Here is a 17030-nt window from a genome sequence, read left to right as displayed (position 1 = left end):
TCTTGCCAGACAAACTAGATTTTTCAAAGAAAAATTACATGCTTAGTGAGTGAAGGGAAATTACTAGAGGCATTCTTCCATTTACTAAAGACTGATAAAAAGACAGATTTTCAGGAATTCAGAATACAGCTTCCTAGATAATAGAACAATTAATCTGAATGTACAAGAAATACAAATGTATATACAAATCAAGGGTTCTGAACATAAACTGAAACTCTAATTTCTTAACATATCCATTCTGTTATTCCATTATGAAAACTGTTCCTCTAATGAAAAAGGGCATTTAAACTGCAAGAACACTACTGCGGACTGAATGGGAAAAATTATGACCAAAAATCCCATTTTCAAGAATAACTTAAACCACTATAAGATTTCTGATATAGACTGAAACAAACTAAGGAAGGAAACCCCAACAAACCATAAACCAACCAACCAACAAAAAAATCACTTTGCCTTTTAGTGCTATACCTTTTTTAATTGGCCTCATACAACACCATATTTGTGATCTTTTCCTTGCTAAATCTGCTTTATTTTTACAAACAATCTTCAGGAGAAAATAAATTGTATTTGCAGATAGAGTGCACAAGCATGAGGAAGTCACATGGTGGGTATCACCTTGGAAAACAAAGAGATTCATCTCATGGAAAAAGATCCAAGACATGTTAGGAAAAAAAAAATCCAAGGTAATTTGATATCTAGAAACAGAGAGACCATGTTATGTCATCTCCTGTCTTCCATTACAGCTCAATCCCATAGCGGATTGTAGGAAACTGAACACCAAAAAGCAAGGAAAAAGTGGGCTCTTTCTGTGGATGATTTAGGAAAAATAAAGGAGCATTTCGCTTGATAACATGGTGATAAAAGTGAAACTGCAAGTGTCCATACACACTGGAAGAAAAAAGAGAATAAGAACTAGAAACATCTAAGATCTTTAAAGAAACAGGAAATAAAGAGATACAGACAGCTGTAATATTTGCCATATTTCAATCTCAGAAAATACTCAAGTGGTACCACGTGATCTTCTAAGGGATGTGGGTAAAGGCCCAAGAATTGCAATTATAGCAACAGGCAGGTTAAAACCTGAGATAACGTGGAATGTGGGTCAGTCACGTACTAGCAGGATGATGAGTGGCCAATTGGCTTCTTTCAGCTCTAGGTTTTATTTTTTTTTTTGTATATGAAACTATTTAGCACACACTGAAACTAGCAGGAAAATGTATGCATTATTCATGCTATTTGTGGCAGCCAAGCATTGTAGTTTCAGTGAACAGGACTGGAAGTAATACCAGAGGAAATAGAGACCTTAGAGGAAGATACTAATCTCAGAAAACTCAGAGTGTCACTGTAATTTTTTTTAAGGGTTCTGTTATGGTAATAGCTATGTTTGCAGAAAATTATTTCTGCGCTATTCAGATAAACAGCCTCACAGAGGGCCATTTCTTCCCCAGGAAATGAAGACTGGATAACACTCACAAGAATGGGAGCAAGCCATTTAAGAGCAAGTGGAGGGAGCTGGTTCCTATGTTATTATCAACAGCCTATACATAACAAATGATCAAACGATTTAGATTTTACAGCAGAACTTACCTTGCACTGCAGCCAGCAGAGGTGGCAACTAATTTTAAACAGGAAACAATATCACCCCTGTCTATTGCTTGAAAATGACTTCTCATCTACAATTATCTGTCAGTTTTGCCTTCTCATTTTCAGCTATCACCAGCCCCCATACCTACAAAAGTCCTTTCTCCTTGATGCTTATGCTCAGCTCCAAAATAATTTATTAGGAGTTACACGTGCTTATCAAAGACAGACAGGATTCATGCAGAAATTAATGGCATCCTATGGAAGTTGCTATATATCATTATATAATACATGCCAGCACTGCTGTCACAGTACGTGGATTGCCTCATCCTCTGTCAATCAGAATGAAGCATTAGTGAGGTGCAAAGATTGTTTTTGTTGTTGTTCTCACAATGAAGTTCTGGTTGTAATACAATGGTAATAAGGGATAATCTCTCTGGGAAAGTAGATTCACAATCATTTTATGACAGTCAATATGACTATAACATTTCAATTTTTGAACACAACCACAAGTAACTTGATCAAAAAATGCTACTTGCTCTTCATAAACATTGATTCTTTACAAACATGATGATCCTGAAGCAGTCAAGAATACTTTGGTCTACATCAGCAGCAGGACAGAAATTGAGGCAAGCTCATAAGAGTTCCAGCCTGTTCCTCTGCCCATTCCCTTCTGAGTAAAAGATCAACACTAAACATCATTATTTGCATTACAATAATGTCATCAGCTCCACCCTCTGTCACTGATATACTGATGGTGACAAGGCACATTCTACACCAAGGGCCAGCTGGAGCAGAAACAAACAGGACAGCTCCAGAGCAACCTCACCAGCATGGAGGATCCCAAAGGATGATCCCACTACCTCCAAGGCACTCCTGTGGGACTTTTTGAAGGTCTGCCATGGAAACAATTAATGAAGAAGCACCATCTGCTATGTGTCTGAGAAAATTGCATTTTTCTGGCTTCTTACCGGAGAGCTGGTTCAGCCTTGGAAACACTAAAAGAGCAGCACTCAGCCTTTGAGAAACACTGATGTGGCTTCAAATAAACTTTTTTTGGGCTCACTCCATTTGAAAAAGAAGTCATTCTAGTAAGGACATCAGAAGGAAACTTAAAAAGAACTCTCACTTGAGACACAACTTTGCCACAGGTTCTTCTGCTTTGAAACCTATTTCCAGATGCTCTTCCAAAGCCTGCTACCAGAAGACTGGATTGATATATTCATCATGAGGCCACATCTTGATTCCATCAGGAATCAAACCTTGAGCAGAATGCAGCAGTAGGTGGCTTAAGAACAACCTATTATCTCCTAAATTTCCAATCTATGCCTTCAAAGCATAAATAGTAATATGTTTTGGAGGAAGAGGAAATCTGATGATCTAGTGAAATAAATTCTTGGCAGTAAAGGGCAAGCCAAACTGGAGGGGAAGCTGAAGAAAAATCAGCAGTTTTGGACAACATGAACTGGCTCTAAAAAGGAAGAGCTAATAGGAAATAGGATTGACATTACAAATCTTTTATATGTTAGGAATAAGATGACACAAGAAACTGTATTGTAAGCTGGAAAATGTTGATAAATCAATAAAATTAATTAGACACAAAACACCTGAGAACAAAACTGACAATCATTGATCAATTCCATAAGACTCTGTATGTCATCAAATATAGGGTTATTGTTTTTACCTAAAGGCCAGACTTTATGCTTCACCTTGGTATTTAATTTCTGCTGGAGGATATTTGCCAGTGCTGATCTAAGCTTTCAGTGTTCTGCCCTGGAACTACTCTGGAGTCAGTCCTGTGCATGCAGTCAGCCATTTCATAGGAGGCTGAAGGCATCTCTGTAAAAGCTTAGAAATACACTTTTTCAACTTGATGCACTCCAGAAATTATATTTTTCTCTTTTCAAATGTGAATCCTAGGTACCAGCACTGAAAGAGGCAGAAAGGAGGGAGGGTGGTAGCATCGCTGAACTAGAACCAGGGAAATCAACCCAAACCAACTTGCACTTTGGCTGGTGTAATACTAATTTGAGACCCTTGAGTGCTCTTTTCAGTCTCTAACTGGAACAGAGCAGGTTCCATCCCCTGGAGAAATATTGATCTAAGACTGGTAGCATTTTCATCAATTTCAAATCCAAAACTCTGGGTCCTAACTACAAGAAATGGTTAAAGACAAATTCAAGAAGTGCTACTTCAAAAAATGATGTATAAGTTGCAGAAAAGAGAACTTGCCTGGTATGAAAAGGTAAAGGCTGTAATATGCATCCCTGGGGCTAGGGATTAAAAAGGAGGATGAATTGTTGTTATTAAGAGGACAATCCCAAAATCACTCTAGTAATTTCTCTGCTCGTTTGGGGATTTTCATTTAACATAGTATTTATTCATCTAATGGGCCAACTGCTTTTCTAACTGAGAGATTACAGTAATCTCTGACTAGCTCAATATAGAAAATATATCAATTAGAGAGAATGAAAAATAAAGATGGAAGAAAGAAATATTGCAAGTAACAAAGAACTTCATTTTTCTCCCTCCCACCTCTCCCCAGATTGAATTGGTCTTCATTTTAGGGTGCAGCTGCAGGGACACCATTTGCAATGAACTTTCCATCATTGGTGGGAATATAATTTATTGGTTTGGAGGTAGTTACAAAATTATTTGCGATGAGTACACAAAATTTACAGCTAAACCCACAGAAAGTGTAGCTCCTTGTAACAGATACTGTAAGTCTATTAAGTAGAGCTCTAAGATGCACACACTGCCAGCATAGTAATGCCATTAATGGGCATGGGGTTTTTGATATAACATTAATACAGGTCTCTTACAGACCAAATAATACATATTTGATAGCACAGACTAATGTGTTCAGCCAGACAAGAGCAACTAGCCCAAGAAAAGCAATTATTGCTGGTACAATTTGCATCTGCTCCAAGAGCGTCTCTGAGCTCATTTCTCTCTATGCAGCACTTACACCACTCCACCTGTTCTGTCCTGGTTTGAGAGCAGACAGCACAGATTAACAGCTCAAATATGCATTTAGGGTTCACATTTTAATCTAACAAAAAGCCTAAGAGAAAAGGCTCATGTGAATGAAACTTTCCACCCACTCAGAGAACAACACAAAAGACAGAACTCTGTGCTCAATCCACAGAGCCTCCCAGCAGAACCCGAAGCTGCCAAAGGCAGGCTGTGACAGATGGCCATGGGAGCAAACTTGGAAAGCAAAGGCTTTCAAGGAAGATGGCTGTGGCTTTAAAGCTAACTAGTAATTGGCATGGCTGTCAGTGTTGGGAGTCTGCCTCCTGAGCGAGTTCTGGCTGCTGTGTTTACATGTGCACCCACAGGCGTCCGTGTGCGGCTGGCACGCGGCTCCCGGCAGGGAGGTATTAATAGCTCTGGGTCAGCCCTGTGCTGAGCATCTCTGCCAGAATAGCTGTGCTGGGAGGAGCTCAAAGAGCTAAACTCACTGATTGCCATAGCCAGCAGGAAGCCCTTGTGTAAGAACGATTATAAGAGCAGAATTCCATTTTTAGCGGCTCTCTTTACTCTGTGGTGTGTTTTATACACCAGTACAAAGTGTACCTCAGCTGCCATCACCAAATCCAGAACTGTGACACTCTGCTGCAACAGACACCTTGAATCTCTGTGAGAAATGGACTCCAAGTATAAACTCAGGAGGATGACACTGGGCTTCTTTTGATGAAGGCATCCTCATTTTTAAACAGCAGTAGTGGGAGGATATTCAGGGAGGAAATGAGGGGGCACTGCTCTCCCAGCTGATGAACTGGAACACCAAGGAGACACCTCACCTGCCACTAATGGAAAACAGCCCATCCTTCATTTGGCAACTATTACTGACAAAAGCTGAAATCATGTCACAGTAACAGAAGTTCTCATCCAGAGTAAAATCAGTAAGTTCTTCCTTCATTCCCTTGACAAGCCTCACTCTCACCTGCTCATTGCATCTCTCCTATTTTCCCCAGAGGTTTGGTCTCACTCAAGAATACATTACACCAAACCTCTCTGCTCTTTTCTTTATCAGTCCAAAGAATACTCCATTCAGTTTTCTGGTCCACCTGCCATTTAAACAAAAAAAACAAAACATTGCTGACAGAAGTTTACCTATCAAGCTAGCTAACTGCAAAAGTCAGCTTTTCTACTGAAAAGATTTTTCAGATTTTTTTCCAGATGATCTCCAGTCAATTTTCTAGGTGTCGTGTCTCTCTTTTGGGGAGACATTGTTCACACTTTCCACATGGAGAACACAACTGGCATCTTCTCAACAGGCAGACTAACATTAGCTACCATACCCCTACTCTTCAGCAGCAGTAGAAAAAAATCCTCAAGAACGTGGAAGAAATCTCTGAAAATAACACATAACCAAGGTGGATGGCAAATCTTTGGTACCTGTGACCTTCTGCAATATAACCTACAAGCTCCATTCAGCAGATCAGTCCAGCCCACGACTGCATCGTAGACATCTATTTCTACCAGCCCAGGTTCTTTAGGGATTGACTTTTGAAGGCACAGCTCACTGGCTGATAGTAATCTCTTCTCAAGTCCCTTAGCTGGTTTTTTTTTTTTTAAGCAGAGCTGCCACACAGGCAGCACTGCTTGACTCATCACACTGAGGCTCTGTGTGGAGCAGATTTAATTCCTCTATATAGAATACTTGATATATTTATCCTGGCACTTGACTTTTTCCTCATGAGACACCATCAGAGTCGTGGCAGCTTTAAAAACCTAAGCTTATTCCATATATACAGAAGGAAAGTGGCTGAGCTGGCAGGATTTGCTCCACTGAGGACACACATTATCTGTGCTCGCTTCTCTCCTGCAGGTTCACAACAGCCTGAGTGGTTTCAAGCGGACCTTGCAGCTTACTTGGATCGTTCTCTCCTCTTCCAGGCAAAAAGAGGGTTGGAAAGAGGAAGAGGGCAGTGAGGATTCTGGTGAGATCTATTTGTTTAGTGAGATCTATTTCTATAATAGATGTGGTCCTGGAGTTGCTCATTTGGTGGTTAAAGTCCTTGGCAGGAATTTTATTTCTGAGTGTGTGCCTGTGGGTCCCAGAGCCAGGAATGGGAGCTCTGGTACAGATGGGAAGCACAACAGGGGTGGGGGGACAGGAACCATCAACCCACCATATGAAGGTCTCTCAGAAGTTTAACATGCAATGTGATTGTCATGTAAAGTGTTATGTAACTAATCCTTCTGCAATACTTCCAAATAAAATTTCTCCTGCAAATTTATAAAATGGAAGCAGAAAAATATCCAGAAGATACTGCATGTTTAGTTGTATTTTCATTACTGTTATTATTACATTATTTCTGAGGCTGAAATAATGAGAAATTGTGCAACTGTGATAAAAAAACGTGTCTTAGAAGGGATATAAATGATAAATTACTATGAAACAAATGACCTTTTACCACCAAAATATCCTGTGAATTCTTAAGTTGTAACATAGAACAAGATCCCAAAGGAAAAGGTGGGATAGAAGTCATCCGTGTGTCAGAAATTAAATACTACAGTAACTTTCTGGCACAGGGAGTTTTGGCTGATGCAGCTTTTTAGCCTCTCTAGGACACAGTTTTTCCCAAGAAAAGTATGAAACAAGCATCTCTGGAGTCAGCTGAACACACCATTCAAGTTTATAGTCTGGTACCTTCTCTTCTGAGATGAAACCCAAAGCTGTTCTCCAGTAGCACTCCAATATTCTCCACTGACATTTCATAGTGTCATTTTCATCCATTACTAACAGAGGCAAAACAAACCTTCCCAGGTTGGTTGCTAGCTTTACATTTTTATATTATTTCTTACAAAATTTTAGTCTTTTTGAAAAATGTTTCTTACTTCCCATATCAGGAGAGGAACTAATACTAAAGCATCACTCCCATTCTTTGCTTTCCTTATGACTACTTAATTCAGTTTTTCAAGTTTTGTAAGAAAGGTGGTGTCTCATGGTTGGTGTGGGTCCATCTAATGACTACTTATAACACGTTGACAACTATGGTTTTGCTATTGTTGAAACTGTATGTGCCTTATCTTACAACCAGAGACCACACCACATCCCATATTTCTGCATGTTATGTTAATTTTCCTCTACATTTCAGGTAATTTTTAAGTGCACTTAATTTATTGTGCTTTGAAAATAATAATAAAAAGGACAACACAAAGGTCTGTAGCCTCCTGTTAATATTCATATCTGGGGTATTTCATTTGTGGAAACCTGCATTCATTTAAGCCAAGTTCTACTACAGAACTTCTGGCAAAAAGGGGAAAAAAAAAAAGGAAGCAGATTTAGGCAGTCCAGCCCCACATGTTCGTAGCTGTGTGTGCCACAAGTGGTGAGCAATTAATGCTTGCGCCCAGGCCTGTTCAGGTTAGGGACAAAATGGGATGGGATAATATGATCCAAATGTATTCCTTCAATATCAATACAGTACTGATGAGTTTTTCAGTTATGACAGGATTTTTAAGAAGTCTTAAGTGCTACAATGCACATTCCTTTTATCTAGTGCTCATCACTGTAATGCAGGATCCTTCAGTGCTCACGACACAAAGGCTCTTTGCTCCCTCAGAATTCATTTCAGAGGAAGCCATTAGATCTCACAGTTGCAGTTTAATGTAGGGATTTTAGGTCATCTCAGAACTTACCCTTTTCCAAGAACAGTTTTAATCATTGTTCAGTACCTGAATATACTTTTATAATTATGCTTCAAGTGTTATTGCAGCTATATTTCAGATTTTACGTACGTAGGAAAATGCTATATTATTTTAATACTGACGGTAGAGTAAAAACCTATTCAATATTCACCTTTCAGGAAGCACAATCAAATATCCAAGAACACTATTAGACTTGCCTAGCATAAAGTTTCAAACTGCTAATGGATTTTAAATTGATGTCATAATGCTGCAATTTAAATACATGATGTTCATTAATTTTGCCAGAACTCTTTGTAGAGTAGGAGTGGTATGAAAGAAGGAGGAAGGTTATATTTTCTCTACCTGCTTCTTTTTATCTGCTTCCCCATTTTTGATATACAAAAAGAGTCATTACATCAGCTTGATGTGGGTGGGGGGAAGTTTATTCCAGTAGGTTTCAACTGGGTAACCACCGTGGAGTTGTACCAAATTGATATTTCCTAAGAAAAAAAAAAATCACCAGGACTAGGATAAAAATAACTAACATATGATAGGCATGACATTTCCTAAAGACAGATTTCATGGGACCCCTCACCAAAAATCCATAGGCACAAAGTGGAGGAAATAAGGGAAAGAAAGGTCATCTTGTTCATACACCTCCTTCTCACTTAAAGGTCAAAATTCATGTATTGAGTGAGACAGCAATATTGCAAAACAGCAGCAGAGTTTCCCACAAATCACAAGGAGTCACCTCGGATGTGGATATTGAAAAGGGAAAAGAGATCTCATCATGGAAGGCTACTACAAGATCTTCTCCTACTGAGGGGACTGAGGGTGGGCTCTGGATGCAAATTTTCGAGGTGAAGAATCCCCTATTTCAGGAATATCTCCAAAGTGAAACTAAAATGTGTCTAGACATAGTGGCCCAGTATATACAACACTTCACATCTATTTGTATTTCAAGTCTATTATATTTACTGTACATAAAGACAGTTTTCCCAAAGCTGTTGCTATGGCTACAAATCAAGAAAACCATAGCAACAACCCTGTATTATGTACAGCCTTAATTGTGGATTAAGTTATGTCTCTCTTTACATTTTATATTAAATACTCCAGTACATCTAGTTTTAATCTTTTTTTCAGACTTTTTAATAATAAAAACTCCACAATTCTATCGTGTCAAGTCAAATACACAACACCCTTGAAAAATGTCTTTACAGCATTATTCTGATCATACCTAGTAACAGCCACATCATTGTTTTTTACTTGAGATAAACACTAAGATTCACATCATCATATTTCCTGATCTTTTTTAATACAAATTATTAATCACCACCCTTTTAACCAAGTAATTGCTTTTCCATCATCTCATAAGATTTTTCAAGTCCCATCCCACTCAGTCCTACCCCCCCAAAAAAACCAGCTCCTCCTAACTTAAACGTTTATTGCTATGGAAAAGACTGGGGAGTTGGGCCGTTTTTAGTTTGGTTTGATTTTCCTTTTTCTTCAGAAAGTATTCAATAGAGAGACAGGAAAGGCAGAGAAGTAGCTCATTCTAGATTTTCCAGCTTCCTGTCACTTCAGATGACTGATTGAGTTGGTGGCAAATTATCCTAATTCCTCTGGTTTGTTGACCTTGCACTTTAAAGTACACTAAGGAGTTGGCATGCAGCCAGACCTTGGAGTGCAGCCTGAGAGGAACAGGTAAAGGAGAACAGAGAACAAATGTGAAGAAAAGAAGAAGGATGTTAGAAGTGGCTGAGGAACAGGAGGGAGTGCTATCAGACAGCAGGAGACACCAGTGGGTGACTGGATTCAAAGGACACTCTAGGAGAATATGAGCACATTCAACAAAGAATTAAGAATTCATTCAAAGAATTCTGCAAAAAGATTCCCTCAATAGAAGAGAAGAGAAAAAGCCAAAATTCACATCTCTGAAAGCCTTCCCTCCTATCTTCCCTTCCATCACTTTATTTTCTGATAATTCATTGTGGTACTGTTTCCTCACACCATTTGGTCCTTGACGAGACAACATGTGTCCCATTTTGCAAAAAGCTTGGCCACATCTGTTTGGGGCATTAGCCTGTCTCATAGAGTAAACTTTTCTGCTTATTTTACATACCACAGCACCACAGAAAAACTGGAAAATATCTAAATTTTATTAAATGAGCAGAAATTCAATGTATTGGACAAAATAAAGAAACGAATAATTGATATTTTCTGGTTATATTAACACAAATAGTATACAAATGCTTATTTGACAAAGTAATATGTGTTCTAAAAATCATAGTCTGAGCAAGCTAGGAGTGTGAGTTAGGAACATGAGCTATGTGAAAGCTTTTCTCATAAACATCACAACAAAAGTTCCCTCGCACGGGGGATAATTAAGTCAAAAGTGCATTTACAATAAGCAAACCATGTTCAGGTTCTTCATTATCATTTTAATTAGCAAATATTAATGCAATCTGCAAATACAACAGGGAAAACAACTAAAATTACTAAGTTTAAGGAGTCCTTCGTGACCCAAGCCAAACTGAGACAAATGTGTTACAAATAGATACTGGTCACCAGCTTTCAGGACATCCACTTCCATTTACTGTTAGAACTTCCAAGCGTGTTATCATATTTAAGAATGAATTAAGACCTTCACAAACTACTTCTAACCTCTGATGAAGTCAATGGTGAATAAAAATGGATTAGCATGCTCCTCTCCTCCCCAGTTATCAGTTCAGACTGATAGTGATCCAGTGACCATGGCAGCTCTGCCTCATTCAGATTCCACGCCTGCCACTTTGGCAACAACCCAGGGACATGGAGAACACGCTGCCCTCCCATTGCTGAGGGATGAAGATGCTGGGTGAAGCCTTCACCCCTCTGAGCTCAACAGCACCTCCCATTCCTTTCACTGGGACTACCATTCACATCTGAACAGTTCTCCTTTCAGGTGCTTGTCCTTTTTCTGTTTTATAGATAATATACTTTGGCCTCCAAAATAGTGCTGCATCTTACAGGAGCAATGATTAAAAGCTACATATGTTTAAAGGGAGCTGCCTCCTAAAAACTGCCTCTCCCTCATTGTGAGTTTCACATTTAACCCACTAAAGGTAGGATAATAACTAACTAGTCCAATACACTTACAGGACTAAATTTAATGAAGTGGTGAAGTATTTTCATTCTCTGTAAAGCTGTTATGTGAATGAATTTCACTCATTAATAACTGTAATTTTATAGGAAAAAAAACCCCTAGCAGTTAATGGAAGTCTGATAGCATTTCTTATGACTGACAGTACCAGAACTGATCACGAACTATAGAAAGAGCTCAATTTTTATGTTGCCTTATTTTGAAAGATTTCATTTTACACATATTACAAAGAGAGAGGAAAAGTCTGAAGAAAATGCACCACCACCACCAAAACCCAACAGTGGCACTAGAAATGTTGACAACTAAGAGACTTTGAAGCAGGAGTCCCTGTAAAACCTAATTTCATCAGACAAGTATTTTTATCACACAGCAAGTATTTTGCAAAGCAGATACACATCAGTGAGTTTTTAAAGTACAGAATGCAAATACATACCTAGTTTTGAAATAGCTATCAAGTATTAATGCACTACTTCCAGAAAAATCCAGTAAACCTCTAGCTTAATACATTCACTAGACTCACATATTCTCATTTCACATATCACTCCCTTTTCTTCTTTCATGCTCATACAAACAAAAACGAGCTATTTCTTCTTTGAGAAGCCCAGGCAAAATGAAACATTTTTTGGACCTTATTACAACAAACACAAGAAAATTCCCTTTTGTATTAGAGGGATTGAAGGATTGAAATTAATCTGAAAGATTTTCTTGTTTGTATAAACAAGGTTTCACTCAATAAAGGGTGATATTGAGGTCAGTTCACTGCTCTCTCCACTGCAGACATGACAGAAATTTTAAAAATTTCAAAGGTCATTTAAGTGGTAGGAGACTTCTAAAATAGCCACTTTGTTCAGAAACACCCTTGTTCAGTTTTTACATGGGGCAGGTTGTAAAAAAGCATTAGATGGGATTGGAGAAAAAGAAATCTACTGGTCCATTTGGCCAGTTAGAACCAGGTCTTACCTCTTGTGTTTTTACATTTATATATCCATAATGAGTTTTCAGAGGCTGCCTTTGGCCATTAGAAAATGGGATCCACTTGACTCTGGTTTGTCCAAAGCAGTTTAGGATCAAAGGGAAAGTTACTTCATTTGTGAGACGAACGATGATCAGACAGAGGAATGCTGCAATGAAACTCACGGCAACAATGGACTTTCTCTGTAATGAAAAGAAGAAAGGAAATAAATTATTAAAATTGAGAGTCAGTTTTAATAAAAAAATACATATCTTCAATTAGGGGATGAAGGAAAAACACTTGAGAAAGCTTTATGTGAAATTATTCCTCTGGTAGTCACCTTGCTGCAGGAGCACAAGGAGACAGGTGACTGGATTGTTTTATTTCAATAAATTTGCATTTCAGAGGTTTGCAGAGTTTCTTTTAGAGCTGGTCGCAAATGAGTCAGTTTTGCTCACAAAAAAAAAGCCTTTTTTTTTAAGGTTCAAAAAACATCTAGCAGCTTTAAATTTTATTTGTATTTGGAATAAAGATTTTATGTAAACATCCACACCAAATTCTTCACTCAAAGTCATCCATTTTCTAGGGATGACAACACACAAAAGGAAAATGCCATCTGCAGTAACACCACACAAAGTTTACTGGAAAGATTACCATCCCTACAGATCATTCCATGCAACAGAATTCATGCTATAACTTTAAATAATTTAGAATAAATTGTTGGTGAAGTCAGCACCACATTCTACCTTATTCCAAGTTCATGAATTTCCCAAGTAAGGCATTATTATTTTGGACAAGACGATCTCCATTGTTAATAATTCAACCAATCTGAAGCCTGTAATTAGTCCTCCCCTTCCACCTCTAGCCCATGCGGTCACCTGGACTGGAGAATGTAATCCCAGAAAGATCACAACTTTTTCCTGGTAACTCCCCAGTCTGCAGGTGAAAAACCTGTGAGAAAGTAGGATCCTCTCCTTATTTTTAGCTATTTTTTTAATACTGCAGTCAATTACTTCTAGACAAATTACTTAAGGACAATCATGTCAGTTGGCATGTGTAAAGATTCTAGATATGATACTCTATCGAAAAGATTATTTTCACATTTCCCCTGTGGGAATGAAACAATTATCATTTACACGTGTTTTTACTGTACTTTAATTGCATTCTAGGTTTACCTAATTTGCCACGGTTTAATTACTCTGCTGAAGGTAATTCTATCATTGTAAACAGTAACATTTACAGAAAATACAGGGGGAAAAAAAATAATTTGCCTAAGGGCCTATACATAAGTCTATAATAACACTTAATGCTGGATGACAGAATCTGATCACCCCAATTCCCATCTACCAGCTAATTCCCAACTAACCAGCACAGAACACATTTAACAGCAGTTATTTTACATGATGGCAATAAGATCACACATGATGCCATGGTAAAGGCAAGCTCTCCTCGCAACCAGGTAAGATTAATCTATCCTTGCACAACAGTGAGAATCACAATGAGCCCACAGCAAACTGGAAGGGATGTTATGATAGTCCCACAAAAAAGAGTTAACAAAATAATCCATTGCAGGGGTCAATTGCCTGGCTCTGTGTTCCGATGTACTGGGAGGTCACAATTTATAAGATAAAAGCAATGAGAGACTGGGCTGTAAAACTTGGGTGAAGGAGGTCACTGTGAGGAGAAAAGGAAGAGGAGGATGAAGAAGTATTGTGGCAGTGTGATTCAGTGAGGAACCTCAGCCAGCTAATGGTTGTGCAATGTAAAATTAAACCCAGCAAATCTTCAGAGGGCAGCGCAGCAGCCACAACCCAATCACAGCTCTCAGAATTCATGGAAGCCACTGCACTTTTCATCATCTGCATTATAACAGATTTACATTAAATTGCAATAAAATGGCTGGGGAGCACTTCTGTGTCACTTCTCTTTGTAGCAGATGGAGTCAGAAACATTTAGCTATATATCAGAGCCTTGTAAGTGCTAAAAGCAGCCAAGATGTGCAGTGCAAGTGATAATCATAAAGCAATGAGAGGGAGCATGGATTAGTCATATTATTTATTGCAAATCAGAATTAAAATACTGCAAATATTTAAAGAGGAATCTAGAGTCTCATTCCACTACATGAGCATGTTTCAATCAAAACATCCACAGCAGGAAGCAAGATTGCTTGTATGATGCTACTACCCTATTTCCACATACCCTATCTTCCTGGCTTATTGAATATCACTTTTTACTACCTTTATTTTGTGCAAATCTGTTTTGAACTTGAAAATAGTGCAATCAGCTTTATGTGCTTCTCACGGAGAGTTGTTCTAAACAGCCCTTTCCCTGAGAAACATTCAATTGTGTAGCTAAATTTCTTTGCCTTCACTACAAACCCACCTGATTTTTATATTTCTTTTCTTTAAATGCACTGTACTACCAGATGAAAGAAAAAATATGGCCTTTTGGTTTTTTATGTAAGAAAATATTGTTTGAAAATGAAAACAGCAAAGATTTTTCTCTGTGTTACTTAGCCAGAAAGAATTTGCACTAACAAGAACATTCAAATGAGAGAAAGGAATTTTTACAATAAACAGAATTAAGGCATCTGTTGAAATTGTTTAGGAAAAAAAAATCTAGCCATATGCAAACCCAATGTTTACTTATCAACTTGTACAAAGGATGCTGGTATTAAGTATTCAGTTCCCCTGCAATTTTTGTTGAAGGCATGAGATCCAACAAAAGGCATTCTCTGTGGGAAAGACTACTGCAAACTGGCATTTCAGTGGCTCCATTAATTTCACTGTAAAAATACTGAAAAACACCAAAGCACACACTTTTTAAAGTTACAGCCTTCTTAAAGCACCAAGTAAAGAAGTCTGATCGGTGGCCATGAGTATTCTACAGGGCGCTTCTAAAAGTATTTTGATCCCCTTAAGTCCCTATGTTCTTTACCTGCTCATTAAAAGAAAAAACAAAACAACCAAACCCAGGTGCTATTTGTCATTAACTGCCTGTTGTAAAATCTCCTTTCCTGCAGATAAATGGATTTTGTTATTGGTCCTCTGATAAAACTTAAAATTTAGCATTTGAGAATCCAGAAATTCTACATGTCATTGGGATATGACAGAGAAGTCTGAAGCTACATCCAGGGATGAATACCAAATTGTAATTTGTCTCAAAATTTGTCTGCATCAACATTTTAAATACTCACACATCCTACCATTTGGGAGAGCTTTACCAACACTAATCAGTAAGTCAGCAGAGAAACAAATCTTATTACTTCTTAATTTTCAGTTCTCATGAATGCAAATTGTCTCTTAACAGAAGAAATGTTTCTTTAACTTGGACATATCCTGTGCATAAATCTCAATCAATCCTTTTTTTTTTTTTTTAACTAATCTAATGTAGATATTTTGATACTGACAACATTTACATAAGAAATGTATATTCAGTTATAAACATCTTTTAAATGCTTCCCATTTTTTCAGATACTCAGTGAGGGGTACACAGTAAGACATATGTTAAAGAGTTTCTACCTGGATGACTTGCATGGTATATTAGCTTTTGTTACATTTTATTTCAGTCACTATAGTACCTGACTAGCCTAGATGGCAGTGGCAAGAATAAAATTATCCTTCTCATGAATACAGGATCCTCTAGCAGAAGAGTGAAGGAGTTTACCTTTAGTTAATGAGACTAAGTCTACCTACAGGCTCATTCCCAGTTTAAAAAAGAAAAAAAAAAAGTGATAGAAGAGGAAAAAGTTGAGATCAGAGATCCTGAACTGCAATACCTGAGACCCCACTGGGCCAAAAGCTCTCACTAGGACTAAAGATTTTCTTCTAACTCTTTTTATTCAATCCCCACAACAGCACCATCCCACTTTTGGTGTCAGTTATCTCTCAGACACCAAGCTCATTCTGTCTAGTATGTATATCAAAATCAATAACTAGCAGGCATGAATCACATTCAATTTATATCTAGGTTGTTAAAAATAAGAATTGAAATAAAACCAGGGGTGCCATACTACTCTGCTGGATAGAATTTAATTAAAAACTTCATGGGAATAAAACAGTAACTACTTTCAGGGGGATAAATATTTGGCAACATGGTCCCTAGCACTATTTATATGCTTCATATCATCGAGTTTTGGCTAATTACCAGTGCCAGGGTGATTCATTAGTTTCAGTTTGGCAGGAACTTGACAGTCTGAACAAGTTTTATTCATTTTTCTTTCATAATCTGTTAAGGAGTGAGATGACAAGAATAATTTTTTTATAGTTCAATAATGCCTGACAGAATAGTAAGACACAAACATTTTTTGTGTTGTATACAGTTGTCTGGGAGGGGGGGAAGAAGGAAATATTTTCAGCATAGGAAGATAATTTCTTAAGTTGTAAATTTTGCTGAGATCTGTACTAAGTATCTTTATTCTACTTTCTAGCCAGAGCACAGCACCCTGCCACTTGGCATGTATTATACGGCAGAGACTATCAAACCACTTCACAAGCAGGAATAAATCCCCATCCGAGTGAGTTTCACAGTAAAAACCCATTTCACAGGTGCATAAACTGAGGTTGAAATCAACTTCCCTAGGATCACAAAGAACTCAACAGAAGTTTTTTACTCAAATCTTAAAAATTCATTCTAAAACTGTTTTGTTTTTCAGGCTTATTGTTTCTATCACAAGTAACTGCCCGAATTTGTTAAAAGACAAAGTTGAACATG

General features: G+C 37.8%; 1 protein-coding gene across 1 annotated transcript in view; it reads right to left on the bottom strand.

Moving 5' to 3' along the window:
- The window catches only part of ST6GALNAC3 (ST6 N-acetylgalactosaminide alpha-2,6-sialyltransferase 3), a 208064-nt gene that overhangs the window by 98515 nt on the left and 92519 nt on the right, over positions 1 to 17030 (bottom strand). The window contains exon 2 of the mRNA XM_066555703.1: positions 12326 to 12520. Coding sequence (XP_066411800.1) covers positions 12326 to 12520 — 195 coding nt within the window. The remainder of the gene's footprint in view (positions 1 to 12325; positions 12521 to 17030) is intronic.

Source organism: Molothrus aeneus, chromosome 9, assembly GCF_037042795.1.
Source record: "Molothrus aeneus isolate 106 chromosome 9, BPBGC_Maene_1.0, whole genome shotgun sequence".
NCBI classification, from domain to species: Eukaryota; Metazoa; Chordata; class Aves; order Passeriformes; family Icteridae; genus Molothrus; species Molothrus aeneus.
The sequence above is the reverse complement of the archived record's forward strand: the minus strand, read 5'-3'. Positions and strand labels throughout refer to the sequence as shown.